Source organism: Condylura cristata, unplaced genomic scaffold (assembly GCF_000260355.1).
Source record: "Condylura cristata isolate star-nosed mole 26May11 unplaced genomic scaffold, ConCri1.0 scaffold00008, whole genome shotgun sequence".
In the NCBI taxonomy this organism is placed as follows: Eukaryota; Metazoa; Chordata; class Mammalia; order Eulipotyphla; family Talpidae; genus Condylura; species Condylura cristata.
This window is the reverse complement of record NW_004567109.1, coordinates 4,589,986-4,613,873: the sequence shown is the minus strand read 5'-3', so window position 1 is coordinate 4,613,873 and position 23,888 is coordinate 4,589,986. Positions and strand designations below refer to the sequence as shown.

Genomic DNA, 23,888 nt, shown 5'->3' with positions numbered 1-23,888 from the left:
ACAGGAGGGAGCGCCGAGGGCGAGCCAAGCGTCTCACACGCCCTGGGTCAGCGGGTAAGGAGCTGCCGAGACCACCTGAGAGGATGGGAGGCCGGGGCGGCCCAGGCCCGCTTCCTGGCACGGGTCTCCTGCCAGTTCCGGGAACGGCTGGCATCTAAAGTGGGCGTCCCCGGGACTCCTCCCTCTTGGGGGAGTCAGGACGGGGAGCGGGGCCTCAGTGGCGGCTGCAGGAGGCCAGAGCAAAGCCCCAGCAACCCATCATGCCCTCCTGCTGCCTGGCAGGTGCCCCAGGAAGCCCCTTCCCCTCTGGACCTTCCTTCCAGTGGGGCCCTGGGGCTGGGGGGGCACAGGGGTGCCTGCAGCTGACACAGTGGGCTTGGGGCCGCAGCCCTTGTCCCTCACTGACCTGTAGAGGGGCCACGAGCCCTCTGTCGGGCAGAGAAGCAGTGCTCAGGCCGTGGCACACATTCCTCCCTGCCAGCCCCAGGAAGTCCAGGGCCGGGCTGGCCCTGTCTGGCCTCCAGGTGTCCACAGGACCCGCCTGTCCCTGTCAGGTTCTGAGGTCTCCAGAGGCCATTTGCTCTCCAAACCTGTTTGGCTTGAACTGCAAACCCAGAAGCTTGAAACACCACCTCGCCCACCAGCAGCTGGAGGGGAGGGGGACATGGACATGGGGGGGCTGGGACCCCAGAGGCCATGCTGAATGGTGGCCAGCCAGTCAGGTCATTCACACGGGGGCTCCCAGCAAGGAGTCGGGATGGACTGGCCTCTGCTTATCTGGGGACACTAATGATGGGAGGAAGTGTCACGGGAAGCCCCCAGGGACCAGGACAAGGACCCTTGGGGGCAGGTGCCCTTGAAGCAAGAACACTGACCGCCCCGCCTGCCTCCTGTCAGACCCACGTCTCGCCCACCTCCCACCTGCACCGGGAGTGTTCGGACATTTCCCCAGCACGAGCGCGTAGGCCTGGAACGGGGCTCAAGCCGCTCAGCCCCCGTGTGCCCATCCGTGATGCTCAACAGCCAATCTTCAGAGAAGCCACTTCCGGAAGTGTCTCCTTACTGCCAAGGCCTCCCCAAAACCTGGGGCTCCCCCCCATTCAGGGCAACTCTTCATCCTGAGTCCCCTCTCCGTGGGGCTCGCTGGCCAGGACAGGCCCGGCTCTGCTCACCCATCGTGGCCTCTCCCTCAGCCCCCTGGTCCTGGCAAACCAAGGCCGTCCCCTCCTGCCTCCCTTAGTGAGTCCCGAGAGTCTGCTTCTTGCAAAAGGAAACGGCTAAGAACAGGAGAAAAGACAAGAAGAAAAGACAAGCAAGACCAAGGGGGCCCAGCAGCTGCCCCAGGGGGGCAGAGAAGGCCCTGGAAAGCTCTGCACGGAGCAGAGGTCTGTAAGGACACTCAGGCGGGGTGCTGTGCCCACTCTTTTTTATGCTAACAGAACTGGGGTATAATCCAGAGGTTCAGGGGTGAGAGCTTCACTGGCAAGAGTGGGCAGCAGGACAGGCCCTGCTGAGGGGCGTAGCAGGGAGACAGGAGAGGGCTGCCGCGCCGTGGGGTCAGCTCCGGGGCGGGGATCGAACTCGCACTGAAGCGGCTGCGGCCAGCTTGCAGTGCTGCGCCCTGGCCCGTTGCGCCAGGGAGGATCAGCCGTCGGTGTCTTAAAGGCTGATGCAGGTCCAAGACCTAAGGAGATTAGGTCCTCCCTGGGCAAAAGCAAAGAAGCGCTCACCCCTTGCAGCCCCTGGTGTCCGGGGACTGAGACTCCCGGAGCCGTGTGCCGTCTGCCTGGTGGGGGGTTTCTGGAGCTTGCTGTCTGCTGCCTGTCCTAGGACGCTGAGCAGCAGAAGAGGCAGCTGCCCTGGGTGGGGAGGGGGCGGGAAAGAGTGGGGTAGGGGGCTCCTTGGCCACCACAGCTGAGGCACCTGAGCCCGTGCATCTCAGGAAGCCGGGCGTGGCTGGCTGGCACCGCTGGCACGAAGTCTTGCTGTGCACCGGGACAGGCATGCCCGGGGCGGGGCGCCGCAGGCCCCAGGCACATCGCAGAGGGCGTGGGCACGGCTAGGCCTCCGCTCACAGCCCTCCCTCTCCCCACCCCTGCCCTGCATCCCGGCTGTCTTCAAACACACGACAGCGTGGCGCGGGCTGGGGCCGTTGGTCTAGTCACGGAGGGGAGAAGCCGCAGCAGTTGACGACTGGGACCCAGGCGGTCTGGCTGCTGCGGGCTCCCCTGGATCCTGGGAACAGCTCACAAGGTGCCTTTCCAACAGGATCTCTCCCCCGGGGACACACTTTGGGTCCATTCTGCTACTACTGGGGAGCCCAAGGCCCAGGCAGTGGTGGGCAGGGGACAAACGCCCTCCTCAGGGTCCTTGAGCACTGCCAGCTTCCCCTGACCCAGGCGGCGGGACTGACTGCCCCCCCCAAGCCATGCGCAGCACTGTCATCTACCTCAGCTGTTTTTGGGGGGCTCACTACCTGGTAGTGCTTGGGCCCGATGTTTCACACGGATTCGGGAGTGTGATCTTCGGGCTACATTTTACCCGAGAGGAACGTAGGCACAGAGAGGTCAGGCAACTTGCCCAGGAACACACAGCTGGCAAGTCAGGCCAGGATTCAGGCCAGGATTCAAGCCTGAGCTGCCTCCCCACTGGGCCGGGCATGAAGCCGCCGGCGTGTCCCGGCAGGAGCCCTGAGCCTTCCCAGCCCACAGCCCGCCAGCTCCAGGGGCGGGCGTGTCCCCGGGATTTAGCTGATAACTAGTTCCTGCAAGGCCCGGAAGGCACAGGAATCCCGCTGGTGCTGCGGTGCTGCGGGGGAGCCCTGAGCACACAAACCGCGGAATCTAAACTCTGCATGGAAATTCCCAGCAGCAGATTTCCTAGCCTGTGGCCTGATGGGCTGTTTTCCCTCTGGGGACAGGGGCGTGGGCCATCGCAGGGAGCCCGCTTGTCCTTGTGCTACGCCCAGCCCCACCCTGCAGCAGCCTGAGGGGCGTGGCAGTGACCCCACAGACCGGGTCTGCCGCGGGCGTGAGCCCCAGGGACGCACCAGCACGTGCGTGACGTGAGGACACGAGCACTGGCTGGCACCAGGTGGGAGCACCAGGACCTGGCAGCAGAAGCACCTCGCCCGTGCGGATGTGTGTAGCAGGTGCACGGCGCAGCTTACTCACACGGGGGGGGGGGGGGGGGGGGCAGGGTCCCTGCCAGCCTTCGGTCCCTTTGCTTCAGTGCGTGGGGCGAGGCGGCGGGCAAGGCCGCACCGTGGGCCGAGAGAGGATTTCCAGAGAGGTGAGGTCATCCTGTCCCTGGGGCAGTGGGCGCTGTCACCACCCCCCACCCCACCCCCGATCGGATCTCTGCTGTCCTCTTGGTGCGCCTGAGTCTCAGAGTTTGACACGAGAGGGTCTGGGGCGCTGTGAACGGGCACCAGGCTGGGGCAGGGCCTCGGCTCCCTCCCGGCCTTTCTCTGCGCTGCGTGTTACAGATCTGCTCACACAGGGCCTTTACAAGGCTTTTTACAAGAAGCAGATCTGAGGGCTGGACGGGCCGTGCCATCGCGGGTCACGCTCGGCCTGCTGCAGGGAGGGCTTTCGATGGGAAGGGCCCGGCCCTTGGAGAGGGGCAGGAAAGCGGGGACTGGGCCGGCTCCCTGGCTACGTCACCCCGCCCGCGCGGGACAGGCCCCCGAGACAGTCATGACCGCGAAGACAAAAGCTCGGAGCTGCGCCCTGGTTGGGTCACGCCAAGTGGGTCCCACCCACTGTCACATCTGTCCCCGGCCTGGGCCCAGGTACACAGACCCAGCCGCTGCCCGCCCGCCACGCTTCCTCCCAACCCAGCTAGCGAGTGGTGGAAACCTGCCGAGAAGCCCTGTGCGGGCAGCCAAGCTCAAGGCGAGAGGGGGTGAAGGGGGTGCTCTCACCACCCAGCCTGACCCCGGGCTCCGGAGGCAGAGTCGAAACGCCATAAATGTATCAGAGATTGTGTCCGAGCAGAGGAAAACAATTTAAAATGAAGATGGACACAGAGTCTATCTTGAGCGGGGCCCTCTGTGCGTGCCCCAGGCACAGAAGGCAGTGAGGCCCACCTGAGAGCGGCCCGAAGGAACACCCCAACGCTCCCGGCGCTCTACGGACCTCCCCGTTCTGAGGGCACCTGGGAAATGCAGAGCTCGGGCTGACCCCAGCAGGACCAGCTCTTCGGGGGCCTCCCTGCCCGTAGCAGGACACCCCGCAATGCATGTCGGCTCTGACCGGGCAGGACCCCTCCCGGGGAGGCTCCCAGTTTTCATCTAAAGAATGACGGGGGGCACAGAGCTTGACATTATGGGGTTGCTTTAAAGACGGAGGGCGGCAAGATGGAAAGCCTGGAAGGCTCAGCGGTGATTCCTACGAAACCGCCTGACAATGCCAACCGCTCCGAGTGCTTCAGTTCCGTTGTCACAGGTGCGCGGGGCGGATGAGGTTGTTTCTTCCTAACCTCTGGGAAACTGGCATTTGGCTTTGAGATGCGACCCCCACCCCCTTCTTACCTTGATTGGGAAAGTGACGCAGGCACCCAAAGGGGGCAGCTCAGACCTGACTGAGCCCCCACCCCCGGTCGCAAAGGCCCTGGGGTGGGGGCTGGTAACAAAGAATTCTGGGCGCCGGAACCCCGCTCCCGGGGGGATGAGATGGCGCGGGGTTGCCTGTTGCCCCTAGCGCCGCCTGGGAGCGGGCCAGGGCCAGCCGGGGGCGGCATTTCCCACAGGCCTCTCCGTGGTGCCCACATCATCCCTCCTCCGGCGACACTGGTCCTCAGAGAGGTGAAAAACCGGCCCAGTGGTGGCGCTGGCGCACGGAAGGGGCAGGGCAAGTGTTCCATCTGGTCAACACTATTTCCTGAGCAGCTACAACGCGCCAGGGGGTCAGTCCAGACGCGGGAAATGTGGCCGCCAACCCCAGCAAGCTCCTGCTCCTGGGGGTGCTTATTCTGGGGGCGTGGGGAGACACGCATGGCGCGGAAAACCAGAACTGGGAGGGAGCGTGGCGAGGGCCAGCAGCCGCGCGGCCGGCGTCCTCTACCACAGCGCCTGCGAGGAGGCCACAGCGCCCCGCGCCCCTCGCGCACGCAAGCCAGGGGCTGCAGGTGCCGCGCGCTGACTCTGGCGTGCCCGGGGCGCCAGGACGGCCCCAGGCTCCAGGGCCCCGCTCACCTGCTCTGCCAGACTGGGATGGGGTGCGGCCTCCCGAAAGCCTCTAGCGGCTCGCGGTCTACCCTCACCAAAGGCAGAAACCGCGCACTCCGCGGAACAGACGCGGCTGCTTGTCCACTTCCACGGGGCCTTTTTCCTGTCCACCTTTGCTAAGCGGCCTTCCCAAAGGCCCCCCCGGCCCACCGCCATCCGGCCGTGCCTGGGCACCACGCCCCGCCTCGCCTTCCTAGGTCTGCCGCGAGCCCCGGGGAGCCGCAGCGTGGGCACCGAGCACCTGGGCCATCGGCTCAAGTCCGCCCCGGGAGCGCTCCCGCCGCGCTCGCAGCACCCGCTCCCAGGTGCCCCCCCACTGCACACGGGCCGCGGGAGCCCTGGCGCAGCCAGCCGGGAGCTCCTGGCTGACCTCCGAGACCAAAGCCCTCTGGAGAGTGACGTCAGCGTGAACCCCTCAAGCCTCACGAATTGGAGGTTCCAACCTATTTCTGAGGCTCTGGCTCAGACGGAGTGGTCTGGGGGCCCCCCGCGTCCAGCTGCGGGACAAGCCAAGTGATGTCACCTTGCTCAGATGGGTGGTAACTTATCCATAAAGAATAGCACCTCCCTCGGGGTGGGAGGGCTTCGGGTGAACTCAGCCCTGGCAGGCTGATGAGGTCAGGGCGGACCCCAGCTCCCTCCTCCTAACCTGCCTCGGGGTGACGGCCACCCCAGGACAGGGTCTGTCCACTACACAGCTCCACAGCTCAGCGCCGCCGTGATCCAGATTGACCATGCCAATTTCTGAATGGCTGACAGAACGAGGACCCACTGCGGAGAATGTGCCCGATTCACAAGTCCAAGAATAGCCTGGAAGCAGACGCCATCTGTCAGCGTCCCTGCCCCGAGCTGGGCTGGCAAGGACCGGCGTGATTATAAAAAGCAAGCGAGAGGAGAAAGTACTGCGAGGAAAACTGGATCCAGCGCGCTTTAAGTAAAACCGCCCTGACCGAGAATGTAAAATTGAACGTTGGACGATTACTAAAGACGAAATCATTTTACACTGAAATTCTACCTTTGCAGTAAAAAACGCCGAAACTGCACCGAGGCCTGGGCCCCACTGGAGGCGAACTTACCTGTGACATCAATTCCTGCTCCCCCACCCCAAGGCGTTTGCGTTTAAAATTGCGATTGAGACCTACTGCAAGGACTTTATGGAAGTGAATTCCAGATCATCCGGTCGGCTGTCTGAACACTGCAATGGAAATTACCTTAGGGACTTCTTCACATAAACCTGGACTAGAAAATGGTCTGTGGCCGGCGTGACCTTCACTGCACGCTCGGCAGCACCTATCGGGTAATGTTGAGGTGGACGCTGGCTGGCTCTCCAGCAGGCGTGGCGAGCTTGGCCGCTCTCCCCATCAGTGTGCCCTCTGCAACATCACCTGAATTTCTGTCACTTTCTGAGGCAGTGGGATAGGAACCCCTGGGGCCCCAGCAGTCCCGCCAGTCTACCCACTGGAATCATCCCAAGCCCCCTTTTATGACTTGTAACAGAATGTAATGTCTGCAACTGCAATTTAATGCAGGCAGTGATGCTTCCCCAAGTCGGATTCTTCACCCAGAGGGCAAATAAAAGCTACACCCACCCACCCCCAACCCCCAGGTTCTAACCCTAACCTTGAAGAATCCAATAAGGCACCAAGGGGTCCCTCTGTCTTGTTGAGGTGGGCGGGCCAGGCTGGGTCAGCTTACATGTTGGGCTCATGCCCAAGGTCAAGTCTCACAAGCCGCACAGGAGACGCCAAGGCGCCCAGCCCTCGGTTAAGGGGTTCCTTTCCATCCACCTTCACCTCAGGAGTGATTTCCCTGAAGCAAGACTTAGTGAGGAACCTGAAGGCATCTCCTGGACCCCGGAGGCTGGGCAGGGGAGGAACACAGCCCTGTGATGGGGAGGAGCCTTCCAAAGGGGTGGTCCTTAGTCAGCAGCCGGTTGGTTGGCCACAAAAGTCCTGAAAGGAGAAGGAATAAGGCCTGTGTTCTGCTTGGGGAGGAAATGAAGTTTTTGTAAAACCAGTAAGCTTGTGCACCCTGCATGACACCCCCAGGTCTATCTCCCCATTTGTAAGGATCCAGAGACTCAATTTTAAGGTCATTTAGCACAAACACACGCTACGTTTTTGCACACGGCTTTCCCTGGGGAGGGGAGGAAGCACAGGGCTGAGGGGGAGGAGAGAAGGGAAGAGCACCAGGGTCTGGGTCCCCAAAGGGACGCGGCCTACCTGGTGGGGTGCCCACCACCCAGGCTGCTAGGTTTACTTTCCACACTGAGTATTTCTTATCCAGGCCCGTTAGCGGTTAATGTGGACCATACTCCTGTTCTTTAAACCCACAGGCCGTATCTGGCATCGGGAAGGCACAGTCCTGGGAGCAGGTCAAGGCCCCAGGAAGGAGCTAGCAGCGGGGAGGTAAACAGAGAAACTGCCAGGCCGGCTGTGCCTTTACCCTCTGGGCTGTGCACCTCTTCTCTCCATAAAATACAGGGCCCAGAGCTCCCCGGTGGTGCCGCGGGTTGGAGCGCAGCACCGCGAAGCTAAACCAAGCCGTGGCTGCTGCAGTGCGAGTTCGATCCCCGCCCTGGAGCTGACCCACGGCACAGCAGACCTCTCCTGCGCACCCGCTGCTCCCCTCAGCTGTGCACTTCGTCAGTCTGCCTGTTCTGCTCCCCGCTCTGTCTCTGGTGAATCCTCTCGCCGCCCCTGCACCTCTGCCTGTACCCAATTTCTGTATGCGTGAATAAATAAATCTTAAAAACAACCAAAAAAATACAGGGCCCTGCACTCCTCACCCTCAGGCTTTGGGAAACGGAGACTAACTGCGCCGAGCACAGGCCTCTAGGCCCAAGTGAGCACAGACAAGCGCTTGAGTATTGAGCCATCCGCAGCACTGTTATTTCTGCCACATAAATGTAGAAAATCTTCGGTGTGCACGAAGATACCCAGGGCTCTACACGACCCAGGCCCACCCACAGAGCCCACGGACAGGGTGGCGGTGGGGCCTGGGAGCTGGGGGTGTGGCATCATGGGGGCTGTCTGTGCCCTCAAGCCTCACTGACAGGTCCCCCCACTTCTCCATCTCTCAGGTCGCCCCTGGCCCAGAGCACAGTGCAAATGCCCTCAGCAGCGAGTAGTCACCAGAGTGCTTGTGAGCAGAGCCTCAGCCAGGCTTGCACCAGGGAGGAAGAGGCCATGGGTGGCTGCCCCTCCCCAAGTGGGAGGAACGGCAAACCTTTCCTGCGACCATCAGCTGGTCTTTGAGGGACTTTACTCACCCTACTGTGGGCTCTGGCCCACTTAAAGGGTACTCGGCCTTTTAAAAGTTTTTTGACCATAAGTCCCTCTATCGGAAGTGAGGCTGATATAAAACCTCACATGGATAAATATCAAATGTAGTTTAAAAAACTACAAGTTCAGAAGTCACTTTAGCCGTAGTGCTGAAGTTGGCAGTCATTCAGAAACTCGCTCGAGTGTGACGCTTCTTCCCCTCGTGTGGGCAGAGCCGCGCCAGGTCTGGGACGGCGAGGAGAAAGGCAGAAAGCTGCCGTGCTGGGAGCCCCGAGCCTTGCGTCACCTGGCCACGACCCAGGGAAAGGGCAGTCCAGCGCAGGGTTAGCCATCAGCCAGCGAGCTGCAGCAAGAGGGGACCGGGGACCCGGACGTCGGCTCACCTCGTTGGCCTAACAGATGTGAGATGTTTAACTCCACAAGGAGCAGCGCCTGGCGAAGTAGGGCGGCTCCTTCCCGGGGACGTGGGGCTAAGTGGCTTCGGGGGACGCTGCCCGTGACCTGCTCGGGGAGTCAGGGGCTGCCTTCGAAGTGGAAAAGCCCTTCCAATCCATTCCCGCTGTCGGCCCACTGGGGACTACGATCCAGAAAGTAAAATAACTCGCCCAAGACAGAGTCACCAGAGGAGGCCTGTTCCCCGACAGCAAAGGGGGGCGCTGGCTGGAGGTGTGTGGAGGCACGAAGGGCTGCACTGCACGGAGACATGGAGGGGGTGGGGAAACCCCCTTCTTCCCAAGCCCCACTCATGTCACTGCTCGGTGCAGCACCGCCTGTAAAACAGCCTGCCAGCGCCCCAGCCTGCCAGCGCAGGGACTGCACCCCAGTCGGCAGTGTGAGGTGGCTGGGCAGCCTTCAGCTGCACCATCTGCCCCAGGCTTCCCTGCCAGACTTTAAGATGCTTACAGTCAACCATTTCTCAACCCCCAGCAGCAAGTTCCTATGAACGGAATACAAAAGTTGCCATTTCTTTCATTCTTGGGGGAATCTCCAGAGACAAGTCCCCAGGCCAGAACAGGCTGGCAGCCAGCGTGGGGAGGTGGAGAGTGCCCGGGAAGCTTTATTTCCCTTACAGAAGCTGCACCTGTGCCCTCAGGGGGGGGGGGGGGGCTCATCAGCAGTCTGGCATAAACAGCTGACACCAAACTGAGCTGCGGACTGAGGTGGCCCAGGCAGAGGCAGGCAGGGGGCGGGGTGGGGGGGTGGGGGGGGCTCTCTACTCCCAAGCTGTACAAAATGCAGTCCTTCCACAAGGGTTTACAAAGTCTTTTTATTGGTTACAATTATATAAAATGTATCATTTGAATTTCTCCTAGTTATTAAGTGCTTGCTAATAAAAGCGTCAAAAAATGTTCTGCATACATCTGCCAAGCTCCAAGGACTACTTCAGGCTCCAGGGGCCGGCAAGGCAGCAGGCAGCAGCCACAGCCCATCTCGCCCTCTCTCACGGCTACGGTGGTTAAAATCAACGCACAACCCCTTTTGTATGTCAAATTGTAAATTTTAATGTTTTCATTAGAATAGTCTTTTATATCACTCTCCAACAAGAAACAATAAAATAACTAACAGCAAACTTCAATACAAGAACACTCTCCAGATTAACAACTCAAACAAAATGTAAGATGTAAATCACATACAATACAATTGAAGCGTCCAAAACAATTTAAATAATTTTAAATATTTTATTTTTAAACTGCTACAAATGCTTTGTACAATATTCCAACATAAAGTCCCCATAACAGAAATGTAACAAAATGGGAATGATAGTGAAAGGTTAAAGTGGCACAAATTCACCAAACAAGTATTCAGCTACACATTGTAAGAGGTAGATTACTTTTAAAGTTGAGAACAACAACAACAACAGAAAAAAAAAAAAAGAAAGAAAGAAACAAAAAACAAAAAAACATGAATAAGCCTAGCTGTTTTCCACCAACTCAGCCACTGACTGGGGGAGGCACAGAATGCGCGGAGCGATGCCGCCCCATGCCGCCTCTCCGCTCGAGAAGTCAGTCTGCGGCTCTCTGGGGGGGCTGCTGTGCGAGCTGGCACGGAACCCGCCTATACTTACGCGGGGACACACGTCTCCCAGGCCTGTGGTGTCGGGGCACTGGCGACTGCTACGGCCTCAGTGTCAGGGGGTCACGCGTCAGTGCCAGACCATGACCCGGAGGACGGCGTCCGCTCGGACACTGGTAACATGGCCCTGGAGGCGGCGTCACACGCATAATGGCTTCCGCTCCATTATGCCGGCCATCTGCTTGTGATAAAAACAAAACGGGCGGCGAGAGGAGCTACACGCCTCTCTCTGTCTACAATTCATTTAAAAGAAAGGCATCAAGAGCTGGTGTGTGACCCAAACATTTTAAAATGAGTGCATCAAAATTTGTCATCCCTGAAATCTACAACAAGCTACGGATAAAACAGAACTTGCTTTGCAAGGTTAAGTTCCGATCATTCCTCTCTCTGCCAGCGCCAAAAACAAAGGCCACACTCGGGTCTGAGTCGCCGGCGCCGTGACGACCAGCCAGCGCCCTCCTCTGCGGAGCTGGGTCCTGGGAGCCCGGCCCCGGCCCTCACCGGCAAGCGGCTGGGTTAGGGCTCTGAGTCAGCTTCGACCGGTCCTGCAAGCGTGGCAGACGCGAGTCCTTGGCCGTAGTGCTTATCCTAAGCCGAGCATGCAAGACCTGTGTTTAGTCAATTAAGGGTTGTTTTGTTTGGGGGCTTTTCTACAGGAAGTTCCTAGAAAATAAGAAAACTGAAGATAAATGACAACATAACACAACTTTACATGAACTGACCATGTGAACGAAAAGGTGAGCAGACCAGAAGACAAATGTCACGGAGACAGCAACGGAATGACGGGGAGGCCCGCACATGGAGGGCCCCTGCCCGACCTGGGGCGTGGCATCACTGGCGGCACGCGGCAGGACAGGAGAAGGGGCAGCCAGCATCTTTTTTTTTAGATCAATTCATAGAAATGGGAAAACTCAGTCTGGAATTGCATGTTGCTTCTTCATCTTTAAGGTTTTTGACTGTGGGACTGCAGCAGTGGGAAAAAACCAGCCAAGCCCACCTTAAAGCATGTGAACGGAGGCACTGAAGGAAGTAAAAACAGGCTGGGGTTTAGGAGCCAGCGTGCTCAAAGGGAGTGGAGAGCGGTACTTCCCGCCCCGGCCCAGGCCACGAGCTCTCGCCACAGCCTCCACTCAGCCCCGCAGACTGCAGCCAGGCTCCGCCACCCCAGGCCCTGGGCTGAGCACACAGCAGGGCCCGGGGCAGGCAGGGAGTGAGTGAGTGTGTGTGTGTGTGTGTGTGTGTGTGTGTGGAGGGTGCCTCTGAGAAAGAGGCAGGAGGGCGCACTCCTTCTACCCTATCTGGCACCGGGGTGCATGCTCCAGCAAATGCCCCACCAGCCAATTCTACTGAGCCCTGAGTGCCCAAGGGAAACTCTGATATCACCCACACGCTGGCCGTGTACTGGGAATCCTGTGGCGTCCCCACTGGCATTCAGCGTCTGAGTGTCGGGACAAGCTCCTCATCATGGTGTGGTACAGAGACACAGCAGAGGCGCTGCTGGTCCCGAGAACACGCGGGGACTGTGAGGTCACACACCAAGAGTGGAAGACTCGCACCAGAAGTCACCCCCGAGTAACGCCAGCAGCAGCAGCCAGCTAGCGTGCTCTGAGGCGAGCCCCTGCTCCAACGCGTGCTGGGGGCAGACACTGAGCTCAAGCCTCCTGGCTCCACACACCCGATTCCTTAGATGGTGCTGAGAAAGCCACGAGCTCTGAAGAAATGGCTGTTCTCGGGCCTAGGGCCTCCAAACATCATGCTTCACTGAACGTTCGGCTTTCAATATATGAACACACTCCACAAGGTCGAGGTCACTTACAGGCGACCCTGTGTGACACACACTTCCCTCAGGGGTGTCCCCAGCCCACCACCTCCAAGGCCTGCTTGCCTGACTCTCCTGCTTCCTCTGGTGCCAAATTTCATTCAGCAAAGTAACACGGCTCACCATCACACAAAGCCAGGTAATTAAAATGAACCAGAACAAAGACAAGAGATGATTTCATTAGGCACACTGGTCCTTTGCGTCATCAAAAGCACTGGGTGAGTACGAGGCTAACTGCACGGACTTCATAAATGTCATTCAGAGCTTTGCTCTTATAAAAGTACTTTTAACTTTTTATACCAACTTTAACCTTAAACTGTGTTCATGGGACCCAGAACACAGTGAGCGATTCTTTCAGACATTATGGGAGACGAGAGGACACACAGAGTCCATCCTGGAGCACCACTGCCCGGCAGATGTTTGCGATGAGCGGGGTGGGTAGAGGCATTGAACAGCCCGTGAGACACTGACACCCGATTCTTTAAGTGAGAAGCAACTGGAAAAGGCCCCAATCTAGCTGCCCGGCCACCGTGGGCACGCACAGGAACATCGGGGCCACAGCTGACACGCAGCCACTGCTGCTCACCAGGGAGAAGAGGCTTCCAGAAGCTACACATGCGGATGCCACAGCCCAGACCAGACCTGACAAGAGCTACAGCAACTGTTACCAAGGACATTTACAAATTATTCCCCCAGCACATTACTCGTCAGCCTTGGCTCGGGGCTTTCCTCTCATCGCGCTCTGGGGCTGACTGGAGGCCCCGGTACCAAGAAGCTACCTTGTCCCCGTCAGGGCTAAAGGTCTTCCCGGGCACGTGGACTCTGACTCGCTTTGCTTCAAACACCAAAGAGCTCCAGACACAGAAAGTTATTGCCAAGAAAGCCCTGGAACAGGCCGCTTACTCCCAAAAGCCCAGATCATAAATCGTTAGCAGGAGTTCTAGCTGATGACTAGCTCCACAGGTGAGGCCAGCAGGCGTTGCCCAGGAACCAGCAGGAACCCCAGAGCGCACAGCAACTCTGACCACTGAAAGGACTGAGGAAGCCTGAGGAGTCCCGGGAGGGCTTCTTCCGCTAGCCAAGGGCGCGTCTGTCACAAAAGTTCCTCCCCTAGGGAGAACATCGACCACAGCGCAACAGCACCTCACGTCTGAGACCAACTCTTCTCTCACTGCTGGGAACCAAAGGCACTGGCAGGAGAGGCCGACCCGCCCTGGCCACAGGGCTCCCCCCCCCCCCAACTGGCTCGTCATCCCACCGCTGAGACGGGAGGGTGGGCGCAAGGCATTTAAAGGGAATATGGCGTCTGGTTTTGTTTCAACCAGTGAGGCGAGTGTCCTGACGAAGGCAGGAGAACACTGTATGCTCAGTCCCTTCTAACCTGTGCTCAGGTCACGGAGCCAACTGGAGTGCAGTATGGGTTTAATGAGCTCGGGGATGGTCTTAGTGGAAGAAATGACCTGTGATCCAGAAATGGGACGAGTGCCATGAGGATGAAGGAAGTCTGAGTGAATTTCATCTTTTCGTAAGTGGGTACTTTTGAGAGCTCTTCCATGGTTTCAAATTCAATTCACAACTGGCCCTACGCACAGAAACGGTGCCACGTGGTGAGTCCTGGGTCTGACACAGAAGCTGAGCGTTCATCGTTACAGCAACCAAAGCCAGGCCCCTTCCTCGGGCCTACCCCTCAAGCAACAGCCATTTCCTCCAGTCACTGCTTAGGCCAACACCACACAGGGAGAGGGGAGAAGAGCCAAGTGATGGGCACCGCCTTCTGCCGCCTCCTTCTCCCCGCTGCTCCCCGCCCCCCAGCTCTTGAGCTCTGAACGCCTGGGCCCTGGAGGCGGCGCTTACCTGAAGTCCTTCAGCTCCTGCCTGCCACCGCCGTCCTCCCGCCTGCTCTCGCCCGGGTCGGCAGCAGCGGCCAGCTGCAGGCTGCGGGTGATGGGCCCCCCGCTCCGCTCTCTAGATTTTACATTGAACCGGTCTGTTCTTTTCTTGCTGGCCAAGGCAGACTTGCTCTGTAAGACAGCCTTGCTCTTCTGCACCCTCACGTGCAGGCTCCGGGACGTCTTGTTCGAGAGCTGAGCAGAGTGGTTCTTGGCCACAGCTTTGGGCTTCTTCCCCTCGACGTGCGTTATTTTGGCCATTCTGATTGGGCTCGAGTTCCTTAAGGAGGAGCTTGGCTTTTTGGCCTTTACCGAAGCGGCAAATTTAACATTCTGCTTGGACCTGAAGGCCGAGGTGGGCAGCGGGGCGGGCGCAGGCCCGGAGCTGCGGGCCCGAGTCTTGCCCAGCGGCGCCTGTGTGCTCTGCATTTTGATCTCCGCGTCCGCGGTCCGGCGGCGGCTGCTGCTGCTGCTGCCGCCGCTGCCGTTTCTGTCAGCACTCGCAGGGGAGGCATGTCCACCCTTCTTGGATGAATGAGACCCCTTTTTTTTGGAAGGAGAAAGGGGCTTCTTGGGGCAGCTGAAGGCAGCGTGCTTGTTCAGGCTGCCGATGTAGGTGAACTCTCTGCTGCAGTAGGGGCAGACGTGCGAGGCCGCGGCCGCCGCCCTGAAGTCGGCCTTCTGCCTGGCAGCCTTGTTTTTCTGAAGGATCGCCTTCTGGACAAGCTGATTTTTTTTTTTCAGCGCATTAAGCTTGAGCTTGTTCGACGACATCTTGCTGAGCTCCACGCTGAAGTTCAGTCGTTTGGGCTGCCCCATGCGTCGGAAGGCGTTTTTCCCGGCGGTCTCCAGGACCACCACCCCGTTTCGGGGCTGCACCGTCTGCTTCAGCGGCACCGGGTTCTTCTTGGGGGTGTACCGCTTCTTGTCGCTGGCGGACGCGCAGGCCAGGATGTGCTTGTGCAGCTCCGGCATGTTGTCCACGCCTTTCCCACACTTGGTGCAGCGAATGGCAGTGGTGAAGGTCTGTGGGATGTTGTGGGTGGTGAAGTTTGTGGCCGTCACGCCGATGCCCATGGGGTTTCGGTGGTGGTACTGAAAGGGAGGTGGTTTAAAGCTCGGGTAATGCTGGTTGAGGCCCAGCCGAACATCGGGATCCTTTGTCTTCACTCCGGAGGCCATGATTTTTATGGTGGTGTAGAGCTCTTCGGAGGAGTCGTTGAGCTCCTCTTCTTCCTTGGAGGTTTCCAGAGGCTCCCCGGGCAGGCTCTGCGCATGCTCTGCGTGCGCCTTGCTGGGGTCGGTGAAGTTCTGGGGCCGCAAGGTGCCGCTTTCAAACTCATGATGTGTGCACACTTTGTCTGGGTGCAGATCGCGCTGGTGCTGCTGCAAATTGCACAGAAAAGCAAATTCTTTTTTACAAACTGAACACACAAAGATATTCCCAACGCCATGAAGTAAAAAGCGATGTTCGGATAAAGCAGTCTTAGCCTTAAAAAGCTGCACACAAAATTCACATTTGAAGGGCCATTCTTCTGCATGAACAGATAAATGTTTGGTTAGATCTTTAATGGAAAGAAAAGGTGATTCACAGACATTGCAGACAAAGTTCTTGTTGAACGTCTCCTGACCGAGGTCCTGCTCGATGACAGCCTGGCCTTCTTCCCGGGGCTTCAGATCTTCGCTCTCTAAATCCTCCTGCTTGAAAGCTATCACGGGGAGAGAAGCTTCCAGATTATCCCCCGACGAAACCACAGAGGACACTGCTGAGAGAGGAGGGGGTGAAGGGGAGGAGGAGGAGGAGGAAGGCGAGAAGGAGGAGGAGGAGGAAGAGGAAGAGGAAAGCGTGGGTGGCCCGGGGGAACCAGCAGAGGCGAGGGGCTCCACAGAAGGAATGGGCGACGGGGAGGGGGACACTGTGGGGGACAGGATCGGCAGTGGGGACGGTGCGGCGGCATTTGAGAGAGGAGAGGGGCACGGGCGAGGAGACGCACTGGAACTGGGGGCAGGGGGAGGTACAGTAGGAAGGAGAGGAGGAGGGGGCGTGGCAACAGTTAACACAGGAGGGCAGGGCGGGGGCGAGGAGGGATTTGTGGGGGTCAAGAGAGGAGGCAGCTGCCCAGAAGGGAGGGAAGGCGTCTGGAGCGTGGGGGAGGAAGGCGAAGCATCAGGTGGGGACTCGACTGCTGCGGCAGGTAAGCCAGAGTCGGGCCCACGCTCAGGATCCGGCTGGGGACCTGGGGATTTACAAGGACTCGGGCTCCGGGGCACATCTGGAGAGTTTTCTGCAGGTAAATCGATGCCGTTGTATTCATTGAGAAGAACCTTCTGCAGCATGCAGGTGGTCGGCTTCTTTTTCTTGACGGCACTGCAGGCTGGCTGCATCAGATGATTTTCTTTGACCTCTTTACCTTCAGAGTCACCACCAGGCTTTCTGTGCACACTGAGATCCAGCGCGGATTCCCACTGGGCCGGCGTCTTGCCTGTGCCCTCAGCCTTCTGCTTCACCCCGCTGGATAAATCCAGAGGCTGCTGGTTGCACACATTGCTAAAAGTAGGCCCGCCTGCCCACTCTTTGGAGACTTTAAAGTCATCGAAGCAGGGCGGACTCACAGTTTCTCTCGAGTCTTCTCTCCCAGACAAACTCCACACTGGTGAGCTGCTATGACTTTCTAACTTGGGTTTTTTGGAGTTCAGCGCTGCGTCAGTCCACACTGCTTTTCCATCGCTTTGCTTCCCAAAGTCTCGAAGGGCAGGGCTGTGCTGGGGAGAGCTGGGGGGAGAGCTGGTCCGCCGCTTGAACCTGCTGGAAGTGACAGGCAGCATGGAGGCGGGTGCGGACACACACACGGGGCCCAACTTGGGTACCTCTGTCGCCGAGATCCCCGCGGGAGGAGTCAGCTTGTCCTGCGTCTGCAGAAGTTGCTTGAGCTTCGATGACAAATGCACACTTTTCTCCTTGTGCACAGACACCACCTCCAAGGCGGAGATGCTCAGGGGCAGGCTCAAGGAGCACGAGGGCGCCCCTGCCGGATCTGACTCTGCCTCAGCTTTGATTTGGGGTAACGCAGGAGGACTGGCAGTTCTCCGTTTCTTGGACTCAGGGTTTGTGCTGCTGGAAGGTTCTTTTGGAGGGTCGTCTGCTGTAGGGACCTGAGGGGCCTTTAGATTCTGCGTTATCGCCACCGTCACCGGAGCAAGCAGGCAGTTGATGCCGTACAGGTCCGCGGAGCTGGCCTCCATCTCAATGACATCGCAGTTACTGGTGCTGCTGCTGGGCTGGATTTTACCGTCGATGTAGTAATTCAAGTTTTCGGAGATATTGCTAGAAATATCCATGATGTACACGTCGTCGGCCTCCCCCTCCTCCTCCGGCTCTGTGCTGGGCACGTAGGCGTTCTGCGCGGGCTGGGCCTGCTCTGCGGGGGGCTGCGGCTCTTCCAGGCCTCCTTTTCGCCGCACGCCTTTGGGGATCAGGTGGCGCTCGTGAACACGACGCTGGTGCCGCCTCATGTTCGTGTGAGTCCCGAACACCTTTTTACAGTACTTGCACGGATGGAGCTCTTTCACTTCTCCGTTCTCTTCCACAACAGAATTGACTGCTTCTTGGGAAGCTTTCTCTGAATTCAAGACCAGGCAGTCTTGCCCAAGACTGGGAGGGCTGGAGTCGGCCTTGGGGGCGGTGCTGTCCCCAGACACGGGGCCGTCCGCCGGGTCCTCCGGGGACGGCAGGGCCAGGCTGGGCTTGCGCTTCAGCCCCGCCTCGTGCCGCCGCTCGTGCCTGCGTCGGTTGATCTGCGTGCCAAAGGCCTTCCCGCAGTACTTGCACTTGAAGGCGTGGTTGACGGTGGGCATGTGGATGTGCACGTGGCGCTCCAGCCCCTGCTTGGTGGTGAACTTGCGCTCACAGTGCTGGCACGGAAACATGAGTGTCTCACAGACGTCGCCATTGGCCTCTTCTTTTGTTGTGGGAGTTGTCACAACAGGTGCTGTGTCTACAGAGTCTTCAAGGGCTTCCTCTGGCACATTTTTTGGTTCTTCTAATAAGTCTTCTAGTTTCTCATCACACCGTATCTCTGGCTCTTTCACAGAGCTGTCGTTTGGCGTGTCAGCTTCATCTTCCCCCTCTTCTTCCAACTCCTCCTCGTCGTCGTCCTCCTCCTCGTCCTCCTCTTCTTCCTCCAAATCATGGGTCTCACAGTTTGTGGCTTCACGCTTCTCATCTGGTTCCGCTGGAGGCTCACAGGGGTGGGTAGGCATCACCAGTTCTGGACGCACATCCTGGCCCGCCGCCTCCTGCGGGGCTGCTGTCTGCTCAGCAGCAGCCGCTGCAGGCTTCTCGTCCTCGTCTTTAGGACCTGGAAGCACAGGAAGCAGAGAGCACAGCGGTGAGGCTGACACCTGTCACAGCGAGACCAAGGCTCGTGTCTAAGAGTATGAGCAACAGTGACTCTACCTTCTCCTTCATAAAGTACGGACATGAATCCACATCAGTCCCTCACTCCCTCAAGAGCGATCACGGGGCACCGGCTACAGCGCAGGCATCATGCTGGCAGTGAGCACACAAGGCACAAAGCAAGCCGCACACTGCCCCCCTTTCCCTTTCTGGTGTGGGGGGCACGCGTGTATCAATGGACTTGTTTGCAGAGGGTGGTGCCTGGGACTGAGCTGGAGCAGCAGGCACTGAAGCTCGAGAAGCTGGCCGTGAATTCCAGCTCATGTGACTCGGCTGCAGCGAGAACTCTGCTAAGCGCGCCGCAGGTCAGGGTCAGAGTGGCCTGTTGGAATAGAGTGACTCTGCTTCCTGAAACTAAGTATGCAGAAGAAGCCAGAACACCTTCCAGAAGCCGGTAATCCGAATTTTATCAAGTAAGATCTGAAGTGTACACCTCAGACAAGCCCAGCCAAGCTCCAGCATGTGGCCATGTGGTCAGGGAAGCGTTGCCGGCGACAGTGGCAAAGACCCAAAGATAAGTCAGGCAAATACCCAGGGAGGGAGCCAGCCAGGAGGAGGGAACGCTGTAAGAGCACGCTAGATGTGTTCAAGGAAAAGCACAGGAGTTGGGAAGCCTGGAGGGGGGAGGAGGATGGGGTCACGGGGGAGGGGGGGAGGTGGAGACAGGAATGAGATCAGAAAGCCAGAAGCCAACTGTTACAGAACCTTAGGCTACTGCCTTTGCTCTGAGTGAAAGATGGAACTACTGAAAATTCTAAGAGAAACTGGTTATGACCTACTTACAGTCAAGAGAATCACAGCTGCTCTGAGGAAGATACAAAACTCTAAGTGGACAGGTGGCGGCTGGGAGGAAACAGAGGGGCACCCTGCATCCCCTAGAAGGGCAGGTAGAGAGGAGGGTGGTAGGGGAGGGGGGAGAATGGGCATGTCTCAGAGGTGAAACTGGCCGGCTACGGTCAGGGGGGTTTCAGAGCAACTACCGTGACCCTGCTGCCTGGCCTGTGGGGGACTGAGTTTGGGAAATGTGCCCAGGCCGGTGTAGGCATTTTCCCTGAATGTGCTGAGGTTTGAGGTACTCACGATAGCCAAGTACAGACTCAAGTTCCCCAGTGAAACTGAGCCAAGAAGGGGACACGGCCTCAGCTGAGTGGTGGCATTATAGCCTGGGACCAGAGAAACTCGCCTGAGCGAGACAGTGAAGCAAAGACCCAAAGATAAGTCATGCAAATACCCAGGGGAGGGAGCCAGCTAGGAGGAGGGAATGCCAGAGCAGACGCAGACGGACAGCAGGGAGACCGCAGACCACGCCAGTGCTCAGAAGCCTCTGAGGCTTGTGCAGGGCCCTGGGAGTGGCTGCCCCCACGCTACCTAAGCGAGGACAACTCTAGTGGACATGCTGAGAAGATGAGGCCCCAGAACTGAACACCCCATTTACCAAGGGAGCTGATGACAATCTGAGTGAGTGCCAAAGGGAACAGGAGAGAGACAGGGAAGCCAGTTTCACTCTAAGGAAAGCAGGGACATGGGGTCAGGGCAGGAGGAAGCACAGAGATGGCAGGGGCTCCGGGCGAGAGAGGCACCGCCCACTCAACACTGGCCCGGTGAGCCAGGCCTTCCCTGCACACTCCTCAAGGCAGCGGGGAACCGCTGCAGGAGAGGCAGAGTGCTGACTACCCCTGCCCCCCGTGCCCGCCACACCCGGCAAAAAGCCAGGAGCACAAACAGCGCTGTCAAGTTCCTTAGCCTCGTGCTGCTTCGGGGCAACATGTGCAAGCAAGACAGTGATGGGTTCTGCTATGGGAGCGCAGAGGGGCACAGGCAGGAGCGTACAGGTCATCAGGGAAGGCCTCACAGAGGAAGGGCGGTGCAGGCTACATCTGGAGGCCAGGACACAAGGTTGAAACGCAACAGGGAGAATCAAACTAGGCAGCACATCCCAGACTCGTCTAGACTCACCTGGGTGCACGAGGATCCACTAAGGCCTATAAAGCAGGAGAAAGCTATCTGGGAGACCTGGCTGTAGTGTGGCCTGAGGGGCTAGAGGAAGACGCGACAAGAGGCCCAGACCAGCTCGGGGCAGGAGTATTGGGAGGGAGAGGCTGGCTGTCCACAGAGATGTAAATGAAAAGCAGCAGTGGGGCAGGGAGACATGGCCAGACTGAGAGACCAGTCTGGTGACTGTACACAGGGAGGCAGAAGAAGAGTTAAAAGGCCACTTGCCCAAGCTCTGCAAACACAAGGCATCGCCCTAAGCCCAAGGCCCCGTGCCACAGCGCACCTGCCATTCTGAGGAAGTCCCGTCTGTCTTCCACTCATCGCCCACATTATCAGAAATGAGGCTGCTGTCTAGAGAGAAACCAGTCTCCTTTACCCTACATGAGGTTCATAAACTCCAAGGCTACTCTACCAACTGGGAAACCAGTTACTTGGGGTGACGTCCTTCAAACTAGTGCTAACTTTCTTTTCAAATACATCTTTAACAAAGACCCAATATGTTCGAGTCAAGAGAGAATTGAAAATAACATCACTGTGGCTCTTAATTCTCTTTACAGATTTCATTTGCTGGTCAAAATCTGTGGCTCCTTTTAATGGGGAGGAGGGGGCCAGCCATGTCTTTGCCTGTGACTGTAGACAGTTCCAGATGTCAAAAACTGTCCAAATAGGACCAAAACGTACCACTCTACTGCATGAACTAGAAAGATCCACATGCAACTGTGCCTCCCACCTGGTGAGCTCTTAACATAAGGAAGGCCTGGGGGGCACGGCGAAGAACCTGGAGGGGCGGCCAGTGCAGGTAAAGGCTGTGGGGGACAACACAGCACCAACTGCCCCGGTCACCAAGGGGACAGGACAGGGAGCCGCGGTAGCCAGTTCTTTCTAAATGCTGCCAGCGCAGGCAGCAAGGCTCTTCGGCATCTCTGCTGCTGCTGGTGAAACACGCCTGACTTAGCAAATCTGCTGTCAGCAGACAGGACTGAATTTTACAAGAGTTCTTGGCTTCTGAAAGGCCCACATATCTGCTGCACATGAATGCCGTCACCACAAGCAGCACCAAGAGAACTGGTTTAAAAGACGCAAGATATTTTGTTGGGTTTTCCCCCTTACAAATATTTCTTGAGTCACAAGTCTCTATTTTGAAACTCTCTGGGCCTATCTGGGCCACTGGGATACCGCTTGAGCCTTGAGCAAGTGTAGGTCTCTGTGTAAAGTGCCACAGAACAAAATGGAACACACAGCCTGCATGTCTAACGGCAAGTCTCAATCTGCTTTCTGATGCCCTTTACAGCCATGTCTCTCTGGGACTTCTCGCCTGAGGAGACACCCAGCAAAGGGATCCTCAGAAAACACTGTAAAGAAAGCTGTGTGTGTGGGGATGGAGTGAGGGGGCTGGGAGTGGGGGAGGGGAAGGAAAGTAATGGTTGTGCAGGGCGAGATAAAATAGGAATTTAAATCTAAAAACAAACACATTTTATTCTGAAATATAAATCCAAAGGTATTTGATATTTCCAAGTAACATTTTAATTGAGGAGCACACATACACAAAGTGCATACTTTACAAAGGCATATAAATTTTAAGCATTTAAAAGATAGAACGTTCCTAAGTAAATGTCTGAAAAGCAAATAAGCCCCCACAGATCACGAGTGGACCAGAACCCGTACCCCAGAGGCCTCCTCACAACCTGTCAATCTGACTTTGATGATCCTGAACTTTATAAATTATTTATGTGATCATATAGTATGCCTCATTTTTTCTTAACCAGGAGATAACATCATCTTTAACAAAGAAGAAATATATTCTTTTCTTTTTTTTGAAATTGAGGAGGGCTGTGGGGAGGGCCCAGCCGGCTGTGCTAACTGAGGCAGCCACCTGCATCTACCCTACCATGACTCCCGGGGGCACCCCAAGGAGGCCCGAGGCCTAAGCGAGTGGTGACTCGGAGTAGTCACAAGGCCCTTGCCCAGCTCACCTTCCGCAGAATCTCTCATATTTGCAGAAGTGGAGTTTGGCTCACTTGTCTTCAGTTGTGAATCTTCGGTTTTGTTTCCTTTGTTTTTATTTTCCTGGGATTTTTTCTTCCCTGAAACATAATATATACGTATTCATCCATCTACTCATTCACTTCACTATCATCCAAAAGTCCTGAAGGAGAGAATTGCTAACCCAAGCTGTGTATTTCTAGGCAATTATCACTTCGGATTCCTGAAGGGATGATGAAGACACGAATATTTTTAAGTGATGTTAGAGAAAACAAGAACCCACAAAGCCCGTGTTTTTTCAGACTCTTGGGCATTCAGTGCTCTCACAGCTGGAATAACCATCAAAAGCACTGATAATACATTCTAGAAAAGTTAACAATATTGATGTCAAAGGAAAATTAGATAATGGCACTGAGTTTCAATACTACACAAATAAAAGGAACTGGAAGTCTGCTCATTTGTAATAAGCACATTAGAGAAAAACATTATGGTAAAATTTGGGCATTTAGTTAAGGTAGGATTATCCGTAATTGTTAACATGAACCAACAAGAGCCCAGATTCTGCTGTACTGAGAGGAACACGCGCCAACTGCCCAGTATCAAGTGCAGAGTGATCATGAATAATTCACCAGACCAGCTCTGCCCCAGGGGCTCTGCCCCAGGGACTCCGCTCCAGGACCGGCACAAGTCAGTGTTTCATTAACAATTCCGAGGGTGGAATTTGGGAACCATGAACTGCATTCCAAGTGATACTGGGTTCAGAAGATAAGATTAAAATACAACACATTTCCGACAAGTTGGAGCACTGAACTAAGTCACCATGACTGTCACCAGGGACAGACAGTCCTGCTGGGGAGTACCAGAACCGAAGGGCCTGGAAGCCAGGATTTGCCACCCCTCTTTCCCACGGTTTAAAAGCTAGGTTTCTGGGCCTTCCCTGGTGGCACTGTGAAGCTATCAGCAGCTGCTTCAGCACAAGCTGAATCCCCAGCCAGGGAGTGACCCCCAGGGTGCAGACCCCCTATTTCCCGGCTGCTCCTCTCAGCAGTGTATGTCAGTCGATCTTCCTGTTCTGCTCCCCCCTGTATCTCTTGTGAATCTTCTCACACCCCTGCACCTCTGGCCTGTATGTACCCTGGTTCTGTCTGCATAAATAAGT

At 57.2% G+C, this 23,888-nt stretch overlaps 1 protein-coding gene across 2 annotated transcripts in view; it reads right to left on the bottom strand.

The window, feature by feature from the left end:
• Nucleotides 1-22,826, bottom strand: part of LOC101628840 (PR domain zinc finger protein 2) — a 27,326-nt gene extending 4,500 nt beyond the window's left edge. The window contains exons 1-3 of one of the 2 annotated variants that reach the window (XM_012722377.1): nucleotides 22,720-22,824; nucleotides 14,261-18,653; nucleotides 9,779-11,250 (exon numbers count right to left, since the gene is read on the bottom strand). In XM_012722377.1, the coding sequence (XP_012577831.1) occupies nucleotides 11,238-11,250; nucleotides 14,261-18,653; nucleotides 22,720-22,738 (4,425 nt within the window). In that variant the 5' untranslated portion in view covers nucleotides 22,739-22,824 and the 3' untranslated portion in view covers nucleotides 9,779-11,237. Of the gene's footprint in view, nucleotides 1-9,778; nucleotides 11,251-14,260; nucleotides 18,654-22,719 lie in introns of those variants that run through there. The other variant, XM_004679335.2, reaches the window with a different exon arrangement.
• Nucleotides 22,827-23,888: the final 1,062 nt, after the last annotated feature.